At 41.9% G+C, this 17,245-nt stretch overlaps 3 protein-coding genes across 3 annotated transcripts; all 3 read left to right on the top strand.

Annotated features, from left to right (window-relative positions):
• Positions 1 to 162: 162 nt before the first annotated feature.
• On the top strand, positions 163 to 6,839 carry dnajb14 (DnaJ heat shock protein family (Hsp40) member B14). Its single transcript, XM_037472971.2, has 8 exons — positions 163 to 418; positions 3,177 to 3,342; positions 4,364 to 4,509; positions 4,688 to 4,894; positions 5,113 to 5,198; positions 5,327 to 5,436; positions 5,645 to 5,817; positions 5,963 to 6,839. Exons 1-8 carry the CDS (start codon positions 199 to 201, stop codon positions 6,085 to 6,087), a joined length of 1,233 nt encoding a protein of 410 aa, XP_037328868.2. The 5' UTR covers positions 163 to 198; the 3' UTR covers positions 6,088 to 6,839.
• A 1,171-nt stretch (positions 6,840 to 8,010) lies between these two features.
• pla2g12a (phospholipase A2, group XIIA) lies at positions 8,011 to 12,542 on the top strand. Its single transcript, XM_037471683.2, has 4 exons — positions 8,011 to 8,416; positions 8,787 to 8,863; positions 10,844 to 11,009; positions 11,706 to 12,542. Exons 1-4 carry the CDS (start codon positions 8,206 to 8,208, stop codon positions 11,822 to 11,824), a joined length of 573 nt encoding a protein of 190 aa, XP_037327580.1. The 5' UTR covers positions 8,011 to 8,205; the 3' UTR covers positions 11,825 to 12,542.
• Positions 12,543 to 12,842: 300 nt separating this feature from the next.
• LOC119217780 (caspase-6-like) lies at positions 12,843 to 17,144 on the top strand. Its single transcript, XM_037471682.2, has 8 exons — positions 12,843 to 12,934; positions 13,183 to 13,224; positions 14,028 to 14,070; positions 14,177 to 14,320; positions 14,423 to 14,499; positions 14,670 to 14,845; positions 14,963 to 15,113; positions 15,726 to 17,144. Exons 1-8 carry the CDS (start codon positions 12,904 to 12,906, stop codon positions 15,959 to 15,961), a joined length of 900 nt encoding a protein of 299 aa, XP_037327579.1. The 5' UTR covers positions 12,843 to 12,903; the 3' UTR covers positions 15,962 to 17,144.
• The last annotated feature ends 101 nt before the right edge of the window (positions 17,145 to 17,245 follow it).

Raw genomic sequence — 17,245 nt, 5'->3', positions numbered from 1 at the left:
TTATTACATTAGAGCCTTTATTCTAGTAACACATTTACTTAGTAAAAAGTAAAAAGTTTGAGTTGATACTTCTACAAAAGTATTTTTCAACCATAGTATCTATACTTCTACTTGAGTAATGAATGGGAATACCTTTGACACCTCTGCTACCATCCTACCTGATTGCAGTCTTCGACTAGTTGTACTTTTCTAGGGATTATGTGCTGCACTCTGCTGTCAGTGCTGCTGACCACGTGGGGAGTGAGGCGATCAGCTGACTCAGTCGGAGGAGGAAGAGGGGTAAAGATGGAAGGGAACAGGGACGAGGCTGAAAAATGTATAAATATAGCGACGATAGCTCTACAAGCCGGAGATAAAGAGAAAGCGTCCAAGTATCTAATCAAAGCAGAGAAGCTGTATCCAACGGACAGAGCCAAAGGTAAGGCGACAGGTGGCTAACCTAGCGATTGAATAACCACACTGTGAATTACCAGGGAGTTAGCTAGCATAGCTCACGTTCTTTTAACAGCACTCACGTTTGAGTCTCACAGCAGGTCACCCGCTGACTATTGTACGACACCTATTTGCATTATTAGTTCATGTTATTTGAGATCAAGCGGTAATAATAAAAACGGAAATAAAACTCATCCGAGTTAGTGTTAGCTCACGAAGTTGTGGGCCTAGCATTATCTTCGCTAAACTAGCTAGCACGTCGCTATTGAGCAGTCTCGTCGGATTTGCATTGTAACGTTATATGTTGGCGTTACTTCTCACAGCTATCGGTGAAGCCACGCAAACAATACACGGCAGCGAATCGTGTAACGTTGACATCAACCCAACCACCGGCCGTCATGGATTCACCGGTTACACCGGTCATGCTAGCTGTCATTCACTGACATCTTACACGACTAGCTAGCTGACCTTTTACATGGATTGTGTTAGCTGCCATTTCACAGTCCTTTTTACGCAAGTACACGCTGGCCTGACAGTGGTTCACCTACGCGATTGTTGCCATTTGTGTAGCTAAAGGCCGTGGGTTCGTAGGGCAGGCAAATGGAGCCTGGAGAGGGATGTGATCACGGCTACGACTTCATGCTGGCCGACCCACTGCCAATCCCTTAATTGAATGATTGCCCAGGAATATAGGTTAGGCTCATCCGGGTCCCCCGGCCGTCTGTCTGTCAAGTGACCGCAGGTTAAACGGACGGGACGGACAAACGTCATCCAGGGTGGCAACGTCAGCTTTTAAAGGGTTCTTTTCTATGCAGTAGTGTGTGTACGCGCGCGCGCGCGCGCGTGCGTGCCCGCCCTCCCGCGCGCGCGTTTAAGGTGGTAATGACAGTTCCCGAGCTGTCAAAAAGCAAAATGTCTCGACGGTACACGCGCAAGGAACGTATGAAGAGGCCTCAGGCGCATCAGGAAGTGCGTTCTCCTGATGTTGCAATCCAAGACATATCTCACATACGGGGTTGGCAGAAGCAGGCAGGCCGCACATCTTCATGCCCCACGTGGAACAGGGATGGTAGTAACAAGCTGTCAATATGATAATATATAACTACACGGAACCAAGATGGGTGTATTTGGTCATAATAGAATACATTATTGAGCACTGTGGGTAAATTCAAGTTTTTCTGCCACCACAAAAACATACAATTCATCATGGGAAAAGCATCTCGAATAATATGTAGGGAAACATTAACTATGACTTTGTCGACATGCTAACTAGTTTAGAGTGCAAACAGCTGTTTATTATGTTATGGTGATAGTATAATGAGGAATAATCCATTTATAAACAATAAGGTACATTCGAATAGTTTTAAAATCTTTTGAGAGAGAGAGAGAATTAGGCTGCTCTGCTAATGCTGTGCGGCCTCTGAGGTATGTATTTTGTATCAGTGACCATCAGTGACCATGTTGTCTTCATTGAATACAAATTTGACCCCTGAGGGCTTTTCACTCGGGCCGTAGTTTGCGGTGCGGTCAGCGCTCAAGCTTGGCTCAATACAGCAAAAGGCCGCTGGAAATAATGGGTTACTGAATGCAGTTGTGGAATTCTGAGTGGAAAGACCAGACTACTTGGACACTGAAAATAGCATAAATGAGTAAATATAAATTCTGAACTCTCCAAAAAGTTTAATCAGGATAACAAAACAGTGTGATTAAAGTACAGCAAACATATGCGAATTTGCATTCTTTATAGATCGGAAACACTCACAATCATAACTACCTGCCATTAGAGCACAGTAGGCATATTATGCATTAACCTAATCGTCATCTGAGTCTATACAAATAGTATTCTCTTTAACTATTGTAGTGTAATTAAAATGTAATGGTCATTTTATTGATCATTTATGAGTTGGTTATGTTCGAAATGTATGCTTTTATTACCTTTTGATATTTGCATTTTTATTTGACTTTGCAGCGAGACTAGAGTGGGGATTTAAACTCGTTATGAAGGAGCTGCTGCCATGACACTGTAATGCCAGGTTATATCCAAAATCCTCTTAATATCCTATATCATGTTGATATGCATGCTCATAATGCACAATCTTGTCTCTATAACCCACAACACAGTACTTATAAATGATAAACTAAATCAAATACAAAGTTTAACAAGTACAAAAACCATGACCAGCTCTTATCTAACTTCAGTTGCTTCAGTAGGCACCAGGTGGCCCACTGAGGATCCTCAAGCCCAACAGGTGCCCGGGACCGGTCCACAATGTTGACTTTCAGTAGGAATCTACCTCTTGGTTGGGATGTTCTTGCACGTCATGTCTTCCCCGTCCGCGTACTTACCGTCTTCTTCAGTCTCTTATTGAAGCCAGTGCCTCCTTGTATTGGACCAAATTTGACATGTGGTTTTTCCCGAGTGAAGTGATGCCTTGATGACTAATCTTCAAACTAAGAGCTATTGAAAGGTCTCATTGGACATTTTTCTAACTGGACCAGGTAACTGGAACTGGTAAAAGAGCAGCTGACAATTTGCCCGTGTGCTGTGTTTCTAACTATTTGAGCTACTTGGCATTTTTTGTAACTGCAACATTTTGTGTTTTTGTATATGAACACACATATATAGAAATACTATTGACAATGTTGTACTTTTGAATCTTGATACCAAATCTGGAGTGCTTGGACACTCATAATGAAGGTAATAATTTGTCACATAATAACCTTCAGCATCTTCTCTTCTTTAGCTTTGTTGGAGGCGTTAACGAGGAATGGGAGCTCCGCGGGTAACGGTGCATACCGTAGGAGGGCAGCAGAAAGCACTGGTGCGCAGCCGGGCGGGGGAGGCCAAGAGTCCGGGGGAGGCGAGTCGACTAAAGGCTTCACCAAGGACCAGGTTGAAGGAGTGCAGAGGTGAGAACTTTGGGATTCACTGGATCCTCCCTTTCACGCTGTATTTCTTTGCAGACTAATTGGTGCTGTAATCCGTCTTGCTCCTATTTCGTTGCTTCTCTACAATTGGCCCAGTGACAGCAGTACTGTTTCCATCACATTTGATTAGCCCTTAGATCTGTGGCTGCAACAGGACTCTGTAGTCTCTAGCTGCAGTGTTGTGTGAACACACAGCTAACTGTCATGGGAACCTCCCTTGCACATGAGGGTAAGTGAGAGACGTTCAGCGGCGTGAAGTAAAGACCAGGTGGCCACAAAAGACTTTTGAGGCTAGCAACTACAACAAGACAGGCAGTCAACTCATTTTGTCAACAGCTTATGGCCTCGATCAAACCCTAGAAAGGTGCACATCCCGACTGGAGAGGATTTAGAGGATAAACACGCTGCTTGTCCTTCTGTAATCCGACCAGTGTATTGCACTCATACATATGTAATCATTCTATTCCCTAATGTTTTTAACATTCTTTGGGGAAGCGTCCGTTCTATTGCATCATGTCTTCTAAGAATAAACTGTATCATTAGTGGCCGTACTCCGGTCAGGATTCAGTGGCGGTAACTCAATATTGTTGACTTAAATCAAGATTATTTCATCAAATCATTAACATTTAATACAAATCTTTTTTACAGCAAATTGTAATCATAAACTGACAACAATAAATGGTATATTGTTTTTTGTCCACATGTTAAGAAGTCATGTCTGTATGTGTGACTATTTGAGCAGAATATGTCGGCTGAATTCTATATGTACATTTTTGCCATCAAGATGATATAAAACATTGACCTCAGCCATAGGCCAAATTATCTGCTGGCCTAAATAAAGTATGCATGTTTCACCTTCACATGGTGACGGCAAAATATACTGTACCGATAAAGTTGAGCTCAAAGAAAAGTAACATTTTTCTCGTATGCCTCTCTGTTGGAGTAGTCAAGAAGATCCACTGAATGGTTTTCAGCTGCTGCCCTTTCTGCCCCTTTCTTTCAGAATCAAGCGGTGTAAGGACTACTACGAAGTGCTGGGTGTCAGTAAAGAAGTCAATGAGGATGAGCTAAAGAAAGCCTACAGGAAACTAGCGCTCAAGTTCCACCCGGACAAAAATCAAGCACCTGGAGCAACAGAGGCTTTTAAAAGTAAATCTTTGCAATTTACGGATGTACTTTAAAAATAGTGACTGTTGAGCAGGTGGCTGGACGATAAACGGACTAACAGTGAAAACAACGGCAACAGTGCTGACAGAAAATTTAAAAATGATGATGATTTCCATAATTTCTTCCCCTCCTTGATGCATCGATTGTGTTCCTCTTCCAGAGATTGGTAATTCATATGCAGTGCTGAGCAACCCAGACAAAAGACGTCAGTATGACCTGACGGGCGGAGAGGAGCCGAGCGGCCCGGGCCACTCACACGGAGGAGGAGGAGGAGGAGGAGGAGGCTTTGACTTCCACAGGGGCTTCGAGGCCGACATCACTCCCGAGGACCTCTTCAATATGTTCTTTGGAGGAAGCTTCCCTTCCTGTAAGTGATTCCATAACGTTATTTATACGCCACCTATATGGGGTTAGTGTTTTTTCTTAATCTTTATTTTGATTCTACCCCATACATTACTTTGTTTTTTGTGTGCTTTTAATATGCAGCATGAACACATGGTTTTGAATGCTGATCTTCGACTTGTAAATGGTGACACAGTCCATATTCTCTGCATCTGACCTTAGTCATTACATTTTTGTTTACAGCAACCACGCACTCCTTCACCAACAGCAGAACAAGCTATAGCAATCAGACGGACAACCGACAAGAGAGAACCGAAGAAAGGGGAGATGTATGTACATGGCTTCAGTGTTTGTACCTTTTTATTTTGTATTAAATATTTACATGATATGCACCCATAGAACACCTGTGTGTGTGTTGTTGAAGATGATGTACTCACTGAACAACATTTGCTTCCAGGGTGGTTTCTCGATGTTTATCCAGCTGATGCCCATTGTGGTGCTGATTTTAGTTTCAATACTGAGCCAGATGATGGTTTCCCCTCCACCCTACAGCCTCTACTCTAGACCGTACGTACACACACACACACACACACACACACACACACACACCTTTTCTGTTTTTTTATTTCAACATGTAGTGTCATAACATTTAGCAAATAAAGAATATTTGCCTTTCTGCCTTTTAACATGTACTATACTGTAGTCACAGTACAGCTGATAAGGGTACAGCTGATCAGTATGCATTTGTTCTTGCCTGTATCTCCGTCTCCTCCAGGTCCACGGGTCAGACTGTTAAACGGCAGACAGAAAACCTGCATGTGGATTACTACGTCTCAAGAGATTTCAAGTCGGAATTTAAGGGCTCGGCGCTGCACCAGATTGAGAAAAATGTGGAGGAAGATTATGTATCTAATGTCCGAAATAACTGTTGGAAGGAGAGACAGACAAGTGAGTAATCAATACACCCTCAGAAATTGTTCTCCTACTGATTTCAGTGGAAGTTTGTGCTTTGCTCTTCTTAATTCTGCACTAACATTCTTTTTTTTTCTTTTTTTTTAATCACTGCCGTTGTTTTTCTGCTTGTCTCATCCAGAAACGGACCTGCTGTACGCTGCTAAGGTGTACAGGGACGACAGAATGCGCAAGAAGGCAGAACTAATGACCATGGACAACTGCAGGGAGCTGGACAGACTAAATAACCTATTTCGAGGAGGATGAAGTGGATGCTTTCAAATTGTGTAAATGTAAATTAATAGATGTGTAAGTTCATGTTTTTTTTTTATGAAAGAGTCTTTACACTAGAAGCAAAAACCCACTTAAATAACTTGGCTCTATTGTTAAAGTTTTAAAAATGCCCCTTTCCTCGGCCACCTTCCTCACTCCAGCCTGACCCCGGGAACCGCCTTGTTAGACATCTACACACACTGTAGAAAGCCCCAGACCTGTTTCTTCTTTCTTTCTTTTTTTACTCTGCTTTTCTCGTATTTTTCCTGGATAAAAAAAGATGGACAAGGACACCTGATTGTAAAGGCATGTGCTTTGAGTAGTGAGAACCTAAACAAATCACAGCTTTTGGCATCATCTGCTTGACATGCGTATAATCCAAGAGACTTTGTTTGGAGGTGCTGTCCTCTAGCCAAATTCATTTTGTGAAGAACACGATCAAATGAAGAGAATAAAATAAAACAGTTGCTTCTAGCTTCCCACTCACCCCCCCGAGTGTGGGTGAAGATCAGTGGATTGTGAAGAGATACCTGTGATTTTGCTACTAGAGAATATTTTATGTCTTCAAATCGTGAAGTTGGTTTGGACTAAACTTGGAAGGACATTGAAACCGCTATTCATGAATGGTTGCACATTTTCATTTCTGAATGTCAAATTTTATGCAGTTATTTAAGAAACTATAGAAGAAACTGTTTTTCTTCGATGCTCGCCTAATCATTTAAATAAAGTAAAATTATTACCAATGACTAGATGTATACGTGTCTTTGATTCAAATGATCAATTCACTAAAAGAATAAAAAGACACTTCATTTACATGAAGTGTTAAACAGTCCTGTAGATAGAACAGATTTGTTTGCCAAAGTCAGTTCTGAGATTCCTGCTTCCACATTAGGGGTGAATGGACATTTTTTTTAGTCTTGAGTAATGAGATATTAGCGACACATTGCGTAATAGTGGAATGCAACACAAGTAGAATGCATAATTATTGAGGGTAATTTTTAGCTCGTCACCAGTGTTGTCAGTATCTACATAGCGACTATACTGGAAACCCCCCTATTTGTGTCCCTTCTGATTTGACAATGTGTTTTTTGGTCTATTCTATAGTCTTGGGAAAGACAGTCTAAATCTATTCGACATGTATTAAAAATATTTTCAGCATCCCGAATGGAATTTTATATCAATTTAATATTATATAATATTGATAAAAAAATATCAAAGAAATCTAGAGATATGGGCTATATACAAATGAACAAAGAAGTGCTTCATTTTTGGGAAATTTACGTAACATAAATTGCCTTTTTATTATAAAAGCTGTCAAATGAGTGGTGTGAAAAGCACTCAATGAACTGGTAGCTCAACTTTTTTTCACTTGATATACAACCAGAGGTGTCAAAGGTATTCACATTCATTACTCAAGTAGAAGTATAGATACTAGGGTTGAAAAATGCTTTTGTAGAAGTATCAACTATTTTATACTATAGTTTATACTTCTAATCCAACCACAATCAAATTTACTCAAGCCCGATGGCGTGATTTATCCGAATAGTTTTTTTATGTGTGTTTTTGAACGATGACAAGCCAAAGTGAAATAAGAGTAACGAGGCAAGTAAAAAGTCGTCTGAAAATAAATACTCCAGTAAGCATGGATACCCAAAATGTCTACTTAAGTAAGGTAAGTAAGTATTTGTACTTCAAGTAACGAAGTATTTGTACTTTGTTACTTGACACCTCTGATCATTACTAAAATTAGAATCATGTAAATCAATATAGAACTGAACATTTATAGCACAATTTAAATTAAAATCGGTTCAAATACATTGTAATAACGGTTTTCACTTATGACATACTTGAATTACTCTTTTAATGACGTGGCGACGGGTGACATCATTTTCATTAGAATAAAGCCAGTCACGTGGTAGCGTCAAACCCGGAAGTGACATCGACCGCTGAGACGGGTGGTCTCTCTCTCTCTCTCTCTTTACCTGCCAGGTGCCCGTGAGAATTTAGAACAACCAGAAGTGAAACCTAAGATGTTAACAAGACGATATTTTGACGAATAAACCAGCCTCGATCCAACCACGGCGCTGTGAAACGCGGTTTTCTTGGCGGACGATGCGCCACCACAGCCACATCTGTGTTGTTCTCCTGAGTCTGTACTGCTGTGGAAGTGTTTCTGCTTCCGAAGGAGAGCCGGAGACTCCAGACTGGAGGATGACTCTGAAGACGATCCGTAACGGGATACACAAGATCGACACGTACCTGAACGCAGCACTGGACTTGTTCGGAGGCGATGACGGGTTGTGTCATTATAAGTGTGGTGATGGTAAGCTTTCTTCTTCTGGCATTACATCTCAATGTGAGCAACTGATTTATTTAAAACACACGTTTAACTAAGTTACACTAACAGTTGCTGTTTTTCATGTAGGATTGCCAGGACTGTATATTACATGCAGGCGTCCAGCATTGTTCAAACCTGTGCTTTTCTTTGCCATGCCAAGTAAAAAATAAATTAAAAAAATTAGTAAGCGACAATAAGTTTACGCAACACTTTGGGAGCCAGAAGATGCACACCATGGCCGCTGGGTGCTGCAGAGTAAGCCATTCCATTGTGGTGTCCTGATTTGGCTTTATCTCTGACCGCAAGATAACCGGCAGAAGGAGAAACATCTGCAACCTTTGCTCCTCTCCCACAGGTTACAAGCCGGCGCCTCGTCCCGGATACAAGAAACCCCCCCCGAACGGATGCGGCTCCCCGTTGTTTGGATTCCAGGTAGCCCCACAGAGTTTGGGAGGCTCCTCACGTGCTTTGGAAACGCAAACTGGGTCACAGTGTTCGTCCTGAAGTGGAGAGCAACCCAAAACTGCATTGTTCTTGCATGTACACTCACCTAAAGGAATATTAGTAACACCTGTTCAATTTCTCATTAATGCAATTATCTAATCAACCAATCACATGGCAGTTGCTTCAATGCATTTAGGGGTGTGGTCCTGGTCAAGACAATATCCTGAACTCCAAACTGAATGTCAGAATGGGAAAGAAAGGGGATTTAAGCAATATTGAACGTGGCATGGTTGTTGGTGCCAGACGGGCCGGTCTGAGTATTTCACAATCTGCTCAGTTACTGGGATTTTCACACACAACCATTTCTACAAAGAATGGGTTTACAAAGAATGGTGTGAAAAGGGAAAACCGGAGTGAAAAATGGTCGGATGGGCTACAACAGCAGAAGACCCCACCGGGTACCACTCATCTGCACTACAAATAGGAAAAAGAATCTACAATTTGCAAGAGCTCACCAAAATTGGACAGTTGAAGACTGGAAAAATGTTGCCTGGTCTGATGAGTCTGGATTTCTGTTGAGACATTCAGATGGTAGAGTCAGAATTTGGCGTAAACAGAATGAGAACATGGATCCATAATGCCTTGTTACCACTGTGCAGGGTGCTGGTGGTGGTGGTGTAATGGTGTGGGGGGTGTTTTCTTGGCACACTTTAGGCCCCTTAGTGCCAATTGGGCATCGTTTAAATGCCACGGCCTACCTGAGCATTGTTTCTGACCATGTCCATTGCTCTATGGCCACCACGTACCATCCTCTGATGGCTACCTCCAGCAGGATAATGCACCATGTCACAAAGCTCCAATCATTTCAAATTGGTTTCTTGAACATGACAATGAGTTCACTGTACTAAAATGGCCCCCACAGTCACCAGATCTCAACCCAGTAGAGCATCTTTGGGATGTGGTGGGACGGGAGCTTCGTGCCCTGGATGTGCATCCCACAAATCTCCATCAACTGCAAGATGCTATCCTATCAATATGGGCCAACTTTTATAAAGAAGGCTTTCAGCACCTTGTTGAATCAATGCCACGTAGAATTAAGGCAGTTCTGAAGGCGAAAAGGGGGTCAAACACAGAATTAGTATGGTGTTCCCAATAATCCTTTAGGCGAGTTTATTTTATTTATGCCCATACTCTGGAGTCTATATAAAATGACAAAGAAACAAAGATATAAGTGTATTCCGAAAGCATCAAGACGGCGGTTATTGTAGTCAATGATAAAAAAAAAACATACAGTTCCAATGTTTCTGCAGACGAGACGAATACCTTGCATCACTGTGTGTGCATCACTGTGTGTGCATCACTGTGTGGGCTCAGTTGAGGCCTTGATGATTATATTCACAGAAGCATTTAATCAAAATTCCAATTTGTGGAGTAAATTCCTTGAGATAGTATGAAATGTGGGCACATCACGAGTCACAAACCATATTGCCTTTTCCCTAACATTTTAGCTTTTTTAGTTATGTGGATGTTTTTATATCCCAAACAAATCATGTCGATGTCGGAAGTAAACAAGAAACTGAAGACATGCCATATATGCAAAAAAACCTTCTTGTTGTGTTCTATAATCATTAAAAAATGATATTAATATGTAATTAGATTTTATACCTATCAAATATTGATTATGGTATGTGTTCAAACATCCATCATCCCTCAGGCTTAAATATACTTTATTATATATACTTTATTTTGATTTTTTAGATTTTTGAGCAATGGTTATGGGATTGTTATTTTTCATTTTCAGTGCTACTTTGAAAGTTCACTTGACCAAGTGTATATCATTATTTTACCAACCGATCACTGAACCATCATCACGTCTTTTGAATTGTGGCTAATGCATTTCTTCTACTGTCGCTAGCAATTTCAAAATACATTATAAAGAGAGAAATCTTTTTCTTTCTTTTTTCGCAGTTTGACATTGGCATCCCATCCATGACAAAATGTTGTAACCGTCATGACCGCTGCTATGACACCTGCGGCAGCGAGAAGCACGACTGCGATGAGCAGTTCCACGACTGCCTCGAGACCATCTGCAGGAATGTGCAAAGAACTCTGGGATTGGCCCAGAGCGTGCAAGGTAAGAGGCGGAGCCAATTCACTCTTCTTACTTCTAGATTTCTTGCACAGTTCACTTGCATTCTTATTCGTCTTTGCTGGACAATGTTACAGATTTAAAGTGTTAACATGTTGCAGCAGGAGAAAGTAAGAATTATTGTAAGCTCTATCTAGCTCCTGCAGGCATTGAAAAAGCAGAAAAAGTATTTTACCTTAAAGTGCTGAACTGCGTTTGCAGCCAATCGTTTGCTTAAAGAAGAAGCCATAATCGTGTGCTGTAGGTGAAGGATAAAAAGGGAACAGTGCTGGTGCAGGTTAAGTAATGTGTAGAAAGAATTGTAGAACACAGTTTGTCCAGCAGAGGGTAAGGTTGTTACTTTTTAAGCACACTGACCCATTACTACAACATTACGCTCGCCCTCAAGTACATCAACAACATTAGTAATGAAATGCCTCTATTTGTAGGATTAAAAACAAATCAAATCTGTCTTGCTACCTTTCTTTCTATGCTGCATGGCTTTTTTTTCAGAACTAAATTAAATATTAAGTGCATTTTAATAGTCTACAATAAAATCGTTATTTGACAAGCAATGTGCGCTGTCAGACTCACTTGCCGTGAGATGTAAGCAGGTGCCTCTTATTACACCAGGTCACCTGTTGTGTGTATATTTGTGTATTTAGCTCATGTTCTTCTATGTGTTTTTTCTGTCCTTGGCAGCTTGTGAGTCAGCAGTGACGCTGCTGTTTGACGCTGTTATGCACATGGGATGTAAGCCATACCTGGACAGCCAGAGAGAGTCTTGCGTCTGTCAATATGAAGTGAAGAAGGAACTGTGACATCGACCGCAAGATCAAGACTGTGGAAAGAACTGATTCAAAGCACAACACTGATGGAAGGATGCAAGCAACAATATAGTATCTTTCAAATCTGCTCAGGGATAGAGCTTCTTTGGTCTACACGGACTTGTGTCCATCGCCTTCCCTTATTGGAGTTTTGAAATGTAGAGATTCATAAGATGAAGCAAATGTGAGCATAACTAGTGGATATTTAATATCTATGAAGTTAATTATTTATATTTGGTTTACAAGGTGGAATGTTTTTGTCATTTAATGGACTAAAACAGGTTGGTTGGAGTTCATATGGCTCTTAGATATGTAACTGACACTTTATTTTATAGGTTAGTTATCAGGTTAATAATTAGTTATTAGGGTGATAATTCCCAAAGAATTTGACCTGTAAAATCATCTCATCTCATTGTCAACCGCTTTTCCAAGCTTGGGTGGAATGTTACCTGTAATAAACAAACAAATGTATTTAGTTCTAGAAAAACGTTCAATACAAGATTTGAATCTTTAAAAAATGTTCCATTAGAAAAGATGTAAAAAGATTTATGTCATGCAGGAGTGCACTCAAATAATGATAAAGTGATCACACTGTGGATTTAACAATGTGTTTAACAATATATATATTTAACGTGTATGAATAATTCTGGGTGTCATTTCTTTGTAATAGACACGATTGCAGGAACATTGTTGTTCCAGAGTAAAGCTTAGAAAAGAATCTTTGACTCGACTCCCATTGATTGATACCGTAATGTGAGTAAATACAACCGACGATGGTCAAGGCTTGAAGTTACACTTCACGCCAATATCGATTGATGATCTGAATCGGATTTAAAGAGATTTTACGTCTCTGTACTTTATATGTAAGTAGTCGCCGATTGCAATGCGGCAAACACGGAAGCGCCGGACGTTCACCTTTGACTGACAAGCGTGCGAGCCAATCGCGTCGCGGTGGTCGCTCTCGGCCAATGAGATGTAAGGGAGGAGGAGCTACACCGTGCCCCATCGGTGTTACATTGACGAAGAAACTCATTTTCCAACAGTGCGAGTTGAAGTCAAAGCAGGCGGTGACCATGTCCGACACGACAGAAGACAGATGTGGAGGTAACACATTTATTACACGTTTGCCATTATTACTGAAAGTACATTGTAGACGTGTCCGGCGTTTTAAAACGTCAGCAAACAAATCCACCAACTTCTCTTGTTCCACGTAAAAAAGCCTCCGCAATGAACTAGATTTAAAGCTCGCTTTAGTGCTGCCTATGTTCCGCCGGAGGGGCTGTCACACCTCTACCGGCGGCGTTTGTTGTCTCAGCGTCGGGACTCGATCGCTCCTTCTCTCTGCTCCTCAGGACGAGTCGCTTCACACAACAAAGCGGCGACAGACAGGGCGGGTGAGTCCCTGTTACACTCAGCTTGTCTCCTTCGACTCAATACGATTCATGTGGATTTTTAAAATCTTTTTTTTGTTTGTTTGTCTGAAGCAAAAGTGAAACGAGGGGTTTATTATCACGAGTGCATTTTATTAGGGGGAATATTAACATCAACTGGAACTTCCTTGATTATTACTATATGTCACTTAGACAGGAGATAACTTTACCACATATTCTGTCATCCTTGAGACTTCAGTTTTACACCCAGACAGCTGTTTTGTGGTTTACTCTTATTTTTAGTATTTCTTGTATTTCACAATCACACCGAGTGTGATGCCCTTTACAAAGTGTAACACGTAAAATGCCAGCCAGCGCTATACAAGTCAAAATGTGGAGTTTAATGATTTAGCACTTCATCCGGCAGATAAAGTATTCCAAGTAGTCGTTGGCACATAAATGCTTCCCTGCATATCTGTTGGGTGGAGTAGGGAGGTGTCTCTTTTGGCCTGTGTTCTTTCAGCAGCCCTTTGGCATCTTTCACTCTCACCTGTCACCCAGCTATTGAGGGTCATGAGGACTCTAAGCTGATGAAACAATGGCTGCTTGACCCCAAACCAGCAGCAGTGGTGCAATTCACGCACCTGTAGTTGTGCTGCTTAACAAAGGAGGCTGAAAAGCTCCTCTGTATTTCTTTTTTATTCTGAGTATTTCCCTTATTATCTACAAAAGCGGTAAAATCACATTATGCAGTGCAATGTTAAGTAGTTGTTACAGTACACTCCACGTTTTGGCGTGGCTATTAATGTATGTGTTGTATTTTATAGCATGCACGGAGAACCTAACAGAGACGGATGCCTTAATCCGAAGGTAAACTGTGTCCGCGTGATTCACGTCATCAGCCGAAAATTCCCACCAAGTAAAGTATGCACCCCAATATTGTCTCGTTTCTGTGCCCTTTGTCCTCATGAAACAGCACTTTGGACCCCGCAGAGGAGTATAAGATGGACAACAAAAAGCGAGGCCTCGCCCTCATCTTTAACCAGGAGCACTTCTTCTGGCACCTCCGTTTAAGTGTCAGGAACGGCACCAACGCCGACCGCTACAACCTGGAGAGACGGTAAAACGCACACGGCTGCTTTAGAGGAAGTGTTGTGTTCTCCGACTTGTTTTCTTGAGAACTTGTCTGTGCATGTTCAGCCACTGAGGGCCTCTCTTTCAGACTGAAAAACCTGAACTTTGAAGTGAGGGCCTACGACAACCTCAAGCAGGTGGAGGTTTTAGATAAGATCAACGAAGGTGAGCCGTGCCCCGATCACATGACACAAGGAAGTCAAACACCACATCACCACTGCAGCCGCTCCCTTGTTATGCTTTTTATATGCAAATGTCAAGATACTAGTGTAGATCTTGCAGCATGTTTACTAGATCAGCAGCTGGTTCAACAAATCTACCCAATGTCCCACCAGCCGCCTGCGAAAACCATTCGGACTCGGACTGCTTCTTGCTGGTCTTCCTGAGCCACGGCGAGAACGACCACGTCTACAGCTACGACGGCAAGATCAGCGTCCAGGACATCACGTCCCTGTTCAAAGGAGACAAGTGCAAGAGCCTCGTGGGGAAGCCAAAGATCTTCATATTACAGGCGCGTCATATTTTTGCCCAAAACCTAGTCAAATCCGGCAGAACGCGGCGACGCGCGCTTTAGCCGTGCATCCAAGGTTGTGTGAGGGTGACGTCGTGTGTGTGTGTGTGTCACCAGGCGTGCCGCGGGGACAAGCACGACGATCCGGTGACCGCGTGCGACGCCGTGGACAACAAGCTGAAGACCAACGAGGTGGTGGTGGACGCCAGCGTTCTGCACACCCTCCCCGCCGGGGCCGACTTCATCATGTGCTACTCTGTGGCCGAAGGTGAGGCTGCCGGAACGGTTACAGCTCGTATTCGGTTCTTTTGCTGCATGATGGGGAGGAATCGCACTTCATCCAAGTGCACAGTAATCCTACCTGAGTATTACAGTTTGTTACTAGTGGCACACATCCACTCGGTGCACTTACAGAGGGTCGTTGCTTCCGCGGTTTGGAAAATAGGCTAAAATGTGGTTGTTTTTTTTGGTTTGTTTTAACATAATTGCACCAGTTAGATACAACTGCAGCTATATGTTGTCATTGCACCTCAATAACAGAAGCAGAAGATGTGCGATAGTTTACTGATAACAAAAATAGTGAGTCAGCCGTTTCATTTAATCACTTAGTTGTGTCAGCAAAACCTACCTAGTTTTAACTTTCTTATTCCTTTACGAGGTCTGAAAGTAATAGTTTATGTTTTAGCCAGCTGACAAAACCTTTGCCTGTTGAAAAGTGCAACCATTTCTTCTTTCCTTGCTTGTGTTTTGTCCTTTTTTTATGTATTTTTTTTTTTTAAATGTGCGTTGAGCGCTCACGGCCACCATGCATCACTTTAAATGTCCTTCTTGCTGATAAGTAATGAACCGCCATGTCTTATCACCTGTGTTATTTGTTAAGGCTACTATTCCCACCGAGAGACCGTCAACGGGTCCTGGTATATCCAGGATCTGTGTGACCTGCTCCAGAGGTACGGAGAGTCCCATGAGTTCACAGAAGTACTGACGCTGGTCAACCGGAAGGTGTCCATGAGGAGTGTCGGGAACAGTAACGACCGGAGTGCTATTGGGAAGAAGCAAGTGCCTTGCTTCGCCTCGATGCTCACCAAGAAACTTTACTTCCGACCAAAACAGTAACAGTTTGAGACCTCCGGTCATAAAAGGAGCTGGTTTTACACCGATACCTGGCCAATAGAATTTCGCTGTTTTGCTCTAGTTTATCCAATCAACACTTTGATTCACACATTCGTTGAGAAATCAGCTAATTGGGAGCCGTATTTTAATTAGTGATTTAATAAAATAACGGGAACCTTTTCAATTCACATGTGCTGAAAGAATATGGCGAATATTCGTGGCTTTAGGCCATTCAAAGTTGAGTTTTATTTAATGAATCATGTTAAGTTTCTTCTGAAGAAACCAGATTTATTGGGCGGGCCAAACCCTAACCTAGTTTATAAAATGGTTTTACGGGGTTTTACATTGGCATGAAAGAGAATCCAGAAGTATCTGTGTGTGAGGAGAAATCCGGTTACACCATTAGACAAACTGATTTTCCCATTTCTCACACAAACCTGGTCCCTAGTTTAAATTTGAACATGCAGTAATGCAATCTAACTCATGTTATTTTCTCCAGATCAGCAAAAAATGTTTGCACACAAGAAATTGATTTTATTAACGAACCACAATCAGCGTTGTTTTCCTCAGCCTTTTGCTTGTTTTAATCAAATCTACATTACTGCAGTACCACACAAACCTCATCTCACTGTTGACCATTGCGTTTCCTAAAAAGCAGAAAAGGCCGTAGAAGTTACCAACTTACTGCCGTGCAAGGCTGGTAAGAGAACAGCATGACTCCTTTACTTTTGGTAAAGGGTTACTTTTGTACACATCAGGGTTTAATACTGGTCTCTATAAGCACCAATGGACAATCAGCCATCACTCACCTCCAGGCACCACATAAACAGGCCGTTTGTCCTCAAGCTCGCTCCATCAAAAAGGGAATTCATGTCTGTGCTGTCCTTTGTGTTGTAGCCGTTAAAACTGATCAATTTGAAAATGCATATTTGCACCCGGCATGGCAACAATCACCTGTGTGCAAAGTACCTCAGGGAGAAGAGGCGTTATGAAAGCTGTACTCTGGACCTGAAACACTTGGGTCACATGACCTTAGACTCAGGAAACAAAGTTACCAGCATTCATTGAGCCTGTATTTTTGTGGTTTTATTATTGTGATTTTGTTGTGACTTTGTTGTGACTTTCGCTACTGTTTTGCTCCGCATTGAGTCAAAATCTTTTATAAAACTTTAATTTGTGGCAAAAAGCGTATTCAATGGTATCTTTATTTCACCCGTTCCCTGAAACCTCTATCCATTAAAAGAAGTTAAAAGGTTTTATTCATCTTCTAGCAGCGAGTACAACACC

Source organism: Pungitius pungitius, chromosome 9 (genome assembly GCF_949316345.1).
Source record: "Pungitius pungitius chromosome 9, fPunPun2.1, whole genome shotgun sequence".
NCBI lineage: Eukaryota > Metazoa > Chordata > Actinopteri > Perciformes > Gasterosteidae > Pungitius > Pungitius pungitius.
The sequence above is the reverse complement of the archived record's forward strand: the minus strand, read 5'-3'. Positions and strand labels throughout refer to the sequence as shown.